At 38.3% G+C, this 10589-nt stretch overlaps 1 protein-coding gene across 3 annotated transcripts in view; it reads left to right on the top strand.

The window, feature by feature from the left end:
• The first annotated feature begins 8384 nt into the window (after positions 1-8384).
• TTK (TTK protein kinase) overlaps positions 8385-10589 on the top strand; it is a 49521-nt gene continuing 47316 nt past the window's right edge. For 2 of the 3 annotated variants that reach the window (XM_074310444.1, XM_074310442.1), the window contains exon 1: positions 8631-8818. In XM_074310444.1, coding sequence (XP_074166545.1) covers positions 8692-8818 — 127 coding nt within the window. In that variant the 5' untranslated portion in view covers positions 8631-8691. Of the gene's footprint in view, positions 8555-8630; positions 8819-10589 lie in introns of those variants that run through there. The other variant, XM_074310445.1, reaches the window with a different exon arrangement.

Raw genomic sequence — 10589 nt, 5'->3', positions numbered from 1 at the left:
TATCCTGTGACCAACCTAAATGACACAGGAACCAGAGAAATATGGAAATAGGAAGAAATGGATCTTTAGATCCCATAGATCCATCTTTGGATGACAGGGTTTTAGAGGAAATTCCCAGGTTCCCAATTTTATAGCAATAATCAATCGTACTAAGTGGATTACACAACTTACAAAATTGATTCTGACATGCCAGACTGAAAGACTACCAATCAACAATGTCTTCTCTTTTTGCCTTTAACATCCTGCCTAGTAATTGATATACAAGACACAATTAGAAAATTAACTTGATAAACTACACTGTGTAAAGTGAGTTATTGAGACCAGCACATTATAGCAGAAAGAATATCCCCTGTGAGTCATAGGAAATAAATTTAAATAGAACTGTCACTTTCTTATGTGATTTTGGGCAAGGAAGGCCCCATAGGAAGGACTATTTTTCAGAAAGATAGACTTAGATTGTAGGGTCTTTTCATCTGTAAATCTTTGATGTGACACTATTATGCCTGACAAAAAAAGTATACAAATACTTTAAATCTCTAGTTATAACTTTTCATGACGCCAGACCATATCGTTGTTTTGGCTCGGAGAGATAACATTTTCCAGAGTTAAGGCCCAGCAAGCAATCTGTGCCCTGAGCTTGGCATAGCAAGAATTCTTTGTGCCCAGCCTCTTGATGAGTAAATCCTAGAATTGTTTCACTTAATTAGCATATTGCTTTGACCACTAAGGTGTTCTATGAGCTCCTTTTGCATTCATGTTCAGGTCATGAATGCCTGTTACAAGTCAAACTTATCTCACTGTTGCTGTTATCCCTCATTTGTCAGGGATACAGCTCACTGTGTAGCCATTAGTATAAGTACTGAGATTTTCTCACACTAAAGGAGGTTCCCCCAGTGGAGAGGGACCTGAACATATGTCTAGTTTCCTTCCTTGGTTACAAATAATTTCCTACAACATAGAAAATAAGCTTCTGTTTTAGTCTCTGCACGTTGTTCTTGACTGCTCTGTCTATTCAGTTCTGGCCTCTGTAGGCTAAGAGGATCTGTCCAGTTGACAGGCTTTTAATATTGGAAATTTAGTTGTCTCTCACGCAAAATTTGACATCAGACAATAATTTACCATATTTTACATGGATATGTAAACTTCCCAAAAGCCCTACTCATACCTCATCATGTTGTGGCAATGACCCTATTTTCTCAGTGTCTTTGTGAAGGGAACACTTAACTTTTTCAAATTTTACCAAAGCTCAGAAAGTTTCATGTGCAGTCCTGGTGAGGACGGTCTAGAACCTGACAAATAAAAAGGCAATTATGACTAGTGACTAGTGGACCATTAAGTGAAGAATTCTTTGACCACAGTAAGTCATAGAATGAAGATACAGAATGGCTCTCATTTCTATGCAGCCTTTTCTCAATTCTGCAAAGACAGAGGCCAAGTAGTAGAACTAGGGGTAGGAAGATAATACAACATTGCTTTTAGAAAAGAAACAAAAATTTATCCAATGACCAATAAGCTGACATATTATCGAAACATCTAAAATGTACTGATATGAACAATCTCTATGGAAATAAAACCAGAAAACAAAAAGAAGGCCCAAGCAAAACTGATTAATTCAAAGGTTATTCATGAAGAAGTAAATCAATTAGAAGAGCTGATTGAATTGTGCTTGCAAAGTGAAAAAGGTTTTCTTTTTGTTCAAGAATCTATTTTTCTCAAAGAAAATTAAAAAAAAAAAAAAACTTTGTCATGTGTGCAGCAGTGTTGGAATACACAGGAGAGCTGTTTTTGAATACACAGGAGCTACCTAACAGTAGTTGCTGGAAATCCAACCCATAATGGATCTCTTCTTGTGAGAGGATGATACAAGAAGACTGAGAAGCAGTTGCTGTTCTCTGACCTGACTCAGAGGCTATTGCATTGTCTGACCTCTCTCCTCTTCCCTCTGCCTCCAATTTATTTAGTCTACAACACCTGTGTCAGCAAAGGCTTCCTTACAAGGCATCCTTTAGATCACGGGTTCTCAAACTATGGCCAGCGGGCTAGATGCAGCCCCTGAGGACGTTTATGTGGCTGGCTGGGTTATGGCAAATGAGCTGAGGGGCAGAGACAGAGTGTGAGGTTTTTGTTTTTACTATAGTCCGGCCCTCCAACAGTCTGAAGAACAGTGAACTGGCCCCCTATTTTAAAAGTTTGAGGACCACTGCTTTAGATGCTATGATCCACAGCTGTGGAGGCTCTTGGAGAGTTGACCTGTCCCCTTAACACAGCAGAACATCAGGGAGGATTAAAAAATATAAATTTACATTTTAAGAAAGAAATATAATATAATATATAATAGAAGAGATTATCTTTTTTTTTTTTGCTTCCTTGTAGGTTATTCTTTTCTTCTCTGCTGTGCATTTTTCATTTTATTCTTTTTCCCCCTTTTTCATCCCCACCTCCTCTAAGCAGGCTATAGTTAAGTACAGACATTTTATATATACATATATATTTACACATATCCAAACATATACATAGCTCTTTACACACATATCCTTGCAGTTACATGCAAACATACCCACCCAAACAAACCCATAAACTGAGATACATACACATGCATACACATACATACACATACATATGTGTAATGCCCATATCCATTTGTAAATATGCATCTAAAACATTAATATGGCTGACATCGATTGAATCTTTAAGTTTTATTTTGTCTAATATCAATGATTACTAGCCCTACCTTTTTTCTAATAAATTCTACTCCTGATTTTGTTGTACTGTTTATGTATAACTCTTATTTCTTATACTTGATATTTCTTCTACTTTATTTCTACCCCTTAACTTGCTCCTTTATTACTTAACCTTGCTCCACCCATGGATTCCTCTTATCTTCTCCCCTTTCCCTTTCTTTCTCTCTTTATTCCATTTCCATTAATCTATACATCTTATCCCACTCCTAATAATCTAAATACTCTTCTATACCCCATCTTATCCTGTCATCCTTCCTTCCCTTTATCCCTTTCCCATTGATCTGCACATGTTGTCCCTCTGCCATAAATCTACATATCCTTCTAAACCCCATCTTATTCTATTCCTTCCTCTCTTTCTTTATAGATTTTTGGAGGATGCTGTACCCTTCATGGTATGTGTGTGTATGTGTATAAACAAATAAATAAGTAGTGTTCCTGTTTAACCCATTTCTCATGTGAACAGGTTTTCAAAACTACCAAAAAAAAAAAAAACAAAACCAAAAAAACAAAAAACTACCAGCCTTCCTCCCCCTCTAATGTTTCTGTGTTGGTTCTTCCTCTGCATCTTGTTTGTATAATATAATTACTATTTTTACCTTTTCCTACACAATTTTGCTTTTTAAATCAAGTCATACTCAATTCTGCCCCAGTCTTTCTTTTGAGCTACCCAATTACTAATGTCAATCTTAAACATATGGTACATGTTTCCATATTACAAAAAATTGTCCATATTTTCTTGAAATTAATCTTTGAAGCTTTCTCTTGATCTGTTCTTCAGATCTATCATTTTTCTTATGTTTCACATTTTGTTCTACTTTTTCATGCTTTATATGTTACATTTTCTATTAAGTTCAGGTTTGGTTTAAAGTCATGAAAATCTGCAAGTTCATTAAATGTCCATTTTTTTTGTTCAAACTTATGGATAATTTTGCTGGATATGATATTTTTGGCTGAAAGCCTAGTTCTTTTGATTGCTGGTATATATAATTCTAGTATCTTTGGCCTTTTGTTGTGGCTGGTGATAAATCTTACACAATTCTAATTGTAGTTACAGCATATTGAATATTTGTTTCTTGCAAACTTTTCTTTAATCTGGGGGTTTCAAAATTTGGCAATAATACTCCTATGTGTTTTCCACAAAGGATATCTTTAAAATGGTAATAGTAGATTTTTTCTCTTTATATTTTTCCCTCATGTTTTATCAGTCCAGTATAATTTTCTTTACTTCTTGCATTATTGTGTGAAGGTTCTTTTTTTGGTCATAGCTTTCAGGTAGTTCAATTATTCTTATATTTTCTCTTCTTGATCTGTTCTTCAGATCTATCATTTTTCTTATGTTTCACATTCTGCTCTACTTTTTCATCCTTTATATTTTGTTTTGTGTTTTATTTGTCTCTTATAGCTTCACTGGCTTTTCCTTTTCCAATTATAATTTTCAAAGAATTATTTTCTTCTTTTAGATTCTTTTTTTAGTTGGTTAATTTCCCTCCCCCCTATAATTTTCTTTTTCTTGGATAATTTTTGTTTAATTTTTTTCCTCCATTTCTCTCATTTAATTTTTAGCCCTTTTGCAAACTTCTACAAATTCTTTCTAGGCGTGTAGCTATTTAACATTACTCTTTGGGGTAGAAAAGGCTTTTTTTTTTTTTAACTTCACTATTCTCTTCTGAAGGTGAACCCTAGGTCTTACTTATTCCCATAGTAAGTTTCTAAGGTTTTCTTTGCGGGTTCTTTTTTTTTTTTTTTAAATGAGAAGTATTAGTGCAAGTACCTCTAATTCTAGGTTTGAGGGGATGATGCCTCTAGCTTCACTTCAGCTCTTCGCTCTGACCTGGAACCCTAAACCAAAAGTGGTTCTCCCTCTTTAAGTGTCTGCAGTGTCCCTAGATTGTTTCTGCAGGTACCGGCTATGCTGGTTCCTTTTGATCCAGGGATGTGTATCTGCAGATAGCTGGTCCTGCTGTTCCTAATCAGCAGAGGTTCCCTCAGACTTCCTGGATTCAGTCTTGGACTCCTCACGCTGACTTGGAGATAAAAGTTCTTGTGGTTCATGTTTGGGCTTCAGCCAAACCAGTTAGCTCCAGGGCTTCCTACTTGCTGTTTCTTATCTAGCCTTGAGGTGTTTTCACTTCACACTGGCTAATCTCCCGGCTTTAAGTTTTCTTGAGTTATCCCAGGAAGACCCCTCTTCTGCCACAAGTTTTCTCTATTTTTTACTGATCTAGGTTCACCCTAAGGTGAAAATTTGTTGTTTGTGGGGAAAATTTGGAGAGCTTGAAATTTTCTAACTTACAAAGAATATGAACAGTCAATTTTCAGATAAAAAAAATTCTTTTAGTTATATCAAAAAATGCTTTAAATCACTATTGACTAGAAAAATGCAAATTAATTCAATTCTGAGATACCACTACTCTCTCAGATTGTCTAATATGACAGGAAAAGATAATGGCAAATATTGGAGCAGATATGGGAAAACTGGATACTAATACATTTTAGTGAAGTTGTGAATTGATCCAATCATTTTTAAATTTTTTCTTTTCAAACATATCCATGGATAAATTTTCAACATTTACTCTTACAAAACCTTGTGTTCCAAATTTTCCCTCTGTCCCCCCATCCCCTCCCCTAGGTTGTAAGTAATCCAATATATGTTAAACATGTTAAAATATATATTAGATTTATGTTAGATTTAACATAGGTGTATGTATTTATACAATAATCTTGCTGAATAAGAATAATCAGACCAAAATGGAAAAAAATGAGAAAGAAAACAAAATACAAGCAAACAACAACAAAAAGAGTGAAAATGCTATGTTGTTGGTCCAACTATTCTAGAAAGCAATTTGGCACCATGTCCAAATTATGCTATCAAATTGTGCATACCCAAACTGCTGATCTAGCAGTATCTTTACTGGGTCTGTATTGAAAAAGATCATAGAAAAGGGAGAAAGACCCACATGTGCAAAAATGTTTGTAGCAGCCTTTATGTAGTGGCAAGGAACTGGAAACTGAATGGATGCTTAGCAATTAGAGAATGGCTGAATAAGTTATGGTATATGAATGTTTCTTATAGAACAATAATATTCCATAACAATCAGCAGGATGATTTCAGAGAGGCCTGGAGAGACTTACATGAATTGATGCTGAGTGAAGTGACTAAAACCAGGAGAACATTGTACAGAACAACAAGATTATGTGATGATAACACTGATGGATGTGGCTCTTTTGAATCAGGCCAGTTCCAATGGTCTTGTGATAGAGCCATTTGCACCCAGAGAGAGCACTGTGAAGACAGAGTGTGGATCGTAGCATAATATTTTCACTCTTTTTGTTGTTTGCTTGCATTTTGTTTTCTTTCTCCTTTTTTCCTTTATGATCTGATGGCGCAGCATGATAACTGTGGAAATATATATATATATAGAAGATCTATACACATTTAACATATGTTAGATTACTTGCCATCTAGGAGAGGGGTTGGGAGAAAGGGAAGGAAAAAAATTTGGAACACAGGTTTTGCAAGGATGAATGTTGAAAATAATCTATGCATATGTTTTGAAAATAATTAATAATTTAATTTATATTAATTAATTAATAATTAATTTAATAATTAATAATTAAATAATTTTAAAAAAAGAGAAAAAAATGGTAGGCTGAAATCAAACTATAAAGGATTTTAGCTGCATTTTATCCTAGAGCATGTGTGTAACAGATTCCTAAGCAAACAAAAGACAAAGTGACATTAACAAAGTATTCAGCTCCTATACAACACTGTCTACAAGTATAGAGTTTCTTAAGCTTTTGGAGGTTAATCTGACTTTAGTGTCCTCATGTGTAAGATGAAAGCTTAATTAAATGATCTCAGAATTCTTTTGCAATTCTAAATCCTGAAATCTTGATACTTCAAATCCTTTAACTGTAATTCTGATACTAAATGTAAATAGTCCCTGGCCTTGCCTTCAAACCCTGGGGGGTTGGGGTGAGGGGTTGTGGAAAAAGAGAAATTAATAGGGGAAGGAAAAGAACAAACAAAAATCTTTTTTTTTTATATTTTAATGTTACAAACAAAATGACATATACAGAATTGCATTGACAAAAAAACCCAGAATTGGAAAAATTAAGGAAAGAAATTATAATATCTAGAATTTATCTAATACTTTCAAGTTAGCAAAACACCTTACAGCATAACACATGTTTGAAAAGATTTAATGCAGTTTTGAGCTTCAATCACTATTAAAGCTTAAAACTTCACCAAAACTTTTGTGTTACCTTGTCCTCATTTACTCTCTGTCCATCTGGAATTCCTGAAACTTGATAAGGATATATTAAATTAAAACGAGTCGAGGTGAAGTGAGAATTTCAGGTAAACAAGAGTAGCAGCCGGGCACATGAAAATTTATCTAATCATATTATGTAGCAGGTGCAGCGGATAGGATGCTTGACCAAGGCCAATAAGATATATTCTAGATGTTTGTGGCAGCCCTTTGTGGTGGCCAGAAACTGGAAACTGAGTGGATGCCCATCGATTGGAGAATGGCTGAATAAATTGTGGTATATGATTATTATGGAATATTATTGTTCTGTAAGAAATGACCAGCAGGATGATTTTAGAAAGGCCTGGAGAGACGTACATGAACTGATGCTGAGTGAAATGAGCAGGACCAGGAGATCATTATACACTTCAACAATTCTATATGATGATCAATTCTGATGGACGTGGCTCTCAGAGATGAGAGTTCCAATAGAGCAGTAATGAACTGAGCCAGCTACACCCAGGGAAAGAAGTCTGGGAGATGACTATGAACCACTACATAGAATTCCCAATCCCTCTGTTTTTGTCTGCCTGCATTTTTTATTTCCTTCACAGCCTAATTGTACACTATTTTATTCTTTTTGTACAGCAAATACAAGCTGCGACTCTAAACAAGTCATTTGGCCCAACCCCAACCTGTTTTCTGATAGCATTTGTGCCGCTAGTCTGCTGAGAAAGCATTACACAGATATTGTTATTATTACTGAATAACGTGGTCGGGGTGTGTAGGTTCTCTTGGAGAATGACATGAGAAAAGATCTTTAATTAAAGCTACATTGGGGAAGAGGCAAGTCTTGCTTGTGGAACATCTAAGGTTAGCTTGGGGAATGCAGTCGCAGGAAGTTGCGGCAGAGCTGGGGCCTGAGGCCGGCACGCAGGCTCTGCTACCATTTCGCTACAACTTCCGAAGAACGAGTACCCGCACTGGAGAGGGAGCCAGGATTTCACTTGGCAGGGAAGAGAACTACAAGGGCGGGAACAAGACACGGGGAGAGGGGGAGGAAGAAACTCCGTGGTGGGGAAGGGGAAGATTAAAAAAAAAAAAAAAAAGAAAAAAAGATGATGTCACCAAAACGCTGATAGCGGCTTCCTGCTGGATGGCTTTGGGTCCTCCCCAGAGACAAGGTATTGCCAACCACTGTTGTAGCAATGAGACAAAATCCCCCTAAGTCTAAATGATATACCGGCCGTACTAGAGCAGTTCAAAGGCGGAGTCCGTGTGTACGTGTGCGCGCACGTACTCGGTCAGGAGGCAGAACCGGCGTCACGCTTGCGTCTGCTTCAATCCCGACTAGTGCGTTTCCGTTTACCAAAAACTACCAATAGGAAGCCGCGATTTCCATTGCGGGGAAATTCAAACGCCGCGGCAGAAAGTCTGTGTCTGGCCTTCTCCTTTCCTCCCTTATTGTAATTCCCCGGATCATGAACTCTACTTCGTGGGCCCTTGGGGGCCCCTCGGCGTCGTCCGGCTCGTGGGGGCCGTTCGCGGGTGCTACCGGGGACGGTGAGATGGGGCGAAGGGGGTGGGGGGAAGTGGGCACGAGAGGGGGTGACGGCGGCTGCCGCGTCCCCGTTGCCCGTTAGACCAGTCCAGGACCTGCTTGGTAAGGCCGCGGAAGGGTCGGGGGCCTTAGCGCTGGGATGACGGGACAGCAGCGCGGCCTCCTCCGGCCCCGCCAACCCCATCTCAGCAACTTTCTCAGTGGATTGGGCCTGATTTCGGGCGCAGGGGGGCGAAGAGCCAAGTTACTTTGGAACGGACCCGAAGGTGGGTCAGGGACCCTCCTGGGAAGATAAGCTGAGCTTTCTGCTGGGGGAGACTGTCCTGCTGCCGCCGTGGGCCGAGGAATGGGAGCACTAAGAGAGCTGGTTCTCAGTCACTTCATGAGAACCGTGTGGCCCTAGGAAAGCCACACTTCCCTGCCCCCACCTCCGTCCCAGACCAGTTCCTCATTTATGAACTCAGGGAATGGGCCTAGGCGTCTTTTCCAGTGTAAAAGTTTAATGCGAGATGGAGCACGTTTTCCGCAACTGCCTTTGTCTTGCGCTGGCCTTGTGTGGGTGTAGAACGTCCGAGCTATCTGAGGCATGATGTTTGCAGTCCGACCTCACACTAGCCTTGGTGCTCCGCCTTGTAATTGATGGCGAGATTTCTTTTGGAAGTATGGGCTCCAGTCCCTCTGTTTTTGTCCGCCTGCATTTTGGATTTCCTCCACAGGCTGAGTGTACACTATTTCTAAGGCCGATTCTTTTTGTATAGCAAAATAACTGGTCATGTATGCATATATAGTATGTAATTTATACTTTAACATATTTAACATGTATTGGTCAACCTGCCATGGCAGGGGCGGGGGGAGGAGGGTAAAAATTAGAACAAAAGATTTTGTAATTGTCAATGTTGTAAAATTACCCATGTATATATCTGGTAAATAAAAACTATTAAAAAAGAAAGTATGGGCTCTAGATCATGAGCTCTTAACCTATTTAACCAATTTTGTATTTCATGGACCCTTTTGGCAGTCTAGTGAAACCTTAAACTCATAAAATACATAGAATTACAAACAATGAAAATATGAAAAGCAGGTTCATGGTCTCTAGGTTAAGTAGTCCTGATCTAGATAAGCCTCAGAAGACCCAAGAGATATATATTAATACAACAGTCCACTCCCTCTATTTTGCAGTTTTGATAGGAAATAAGTCCCTATATCCTCTCCAACTAATATTTGTAGTCAAATTAGTAGTTAAATGAGACAAATGACTGTTGACCCTATGGATCTTGGAGCATTGCATGGGGTACCACAAAGGACAATTAGGTGACAGGGTGGTAGGCCTGGAAGGGTCCTCAAAGGCTATCCAGTCTACCTCTCCCCACCTTGTTTTACAGATAAAGGAACTGAGATACAGATGGCTAAAGAGTCAGGCATGACCACTATTGGAGAGCCTAGGGGCAGGTGATTGACAGATACTGTGTACCATTAGATAGAAACTGTAAAGAGACATCCTTCATGAAAGCCCTACTTGGATACCTTCTCCGGATGAGGAAGTGATCCTGTCTTCTCTGAATCTATGCCTAGAAAAAATATAAAGATATATAAATGGCCAGCGAAGTGGAACAGTGATAGAAGAATGTTGGCCTGAAGTCAGGAAGACTGAGTTAAAACCCAGGCACAGGCACTAACTCTGCGACCCTGGATGTTTGTCTCAGTTTTCTCATCTGTAAAATGAACTAGTGAAGGATATGGCAAAGCAAAATCTTTGTCAAGAAAACCCCAAATAGGATTACAAAGAATAAGGCATGACTGAAATGGTTGAATAACAAGAGAGTGTAAGTTTTAGTAGCTAGAGGAGTTAGAAGGGCTGGCATATGATCTACGCCAGACTTTGTGTTAGTTGTCAGAATGTCAGCCTAATTAATTTCGGAGAAGTTTATTAACAGAAGATTAAATACAACATTTCATAAAGATTGTTAGTAAATAGTTATGGAGAAGTGTGATGTACATAGATGGCAAAATTATGCATGTTAATAAATTATCTATACT

The sequence above is a fragment of the Sminthopsis crassicaudata genome, chromosome 4, assembly GCF_048593235.1.
Source record: "Sminthopsis crassicaudata isolate SCR6 chromosome 4, ASM4859323v1, whole genome shotgun sequence".
Lineage (NCBI taxonomy): Eukaryota > Metazoa > Chordata > Mammalia > Dasyuromorphia > Dasyuridae > Sminthopsis > Sminthopsis crassicaudata.
Note: the sequence above shows the minus strand (reverse complement) of the source record. Positions and strands in the feature narration are given on the sequence as shown.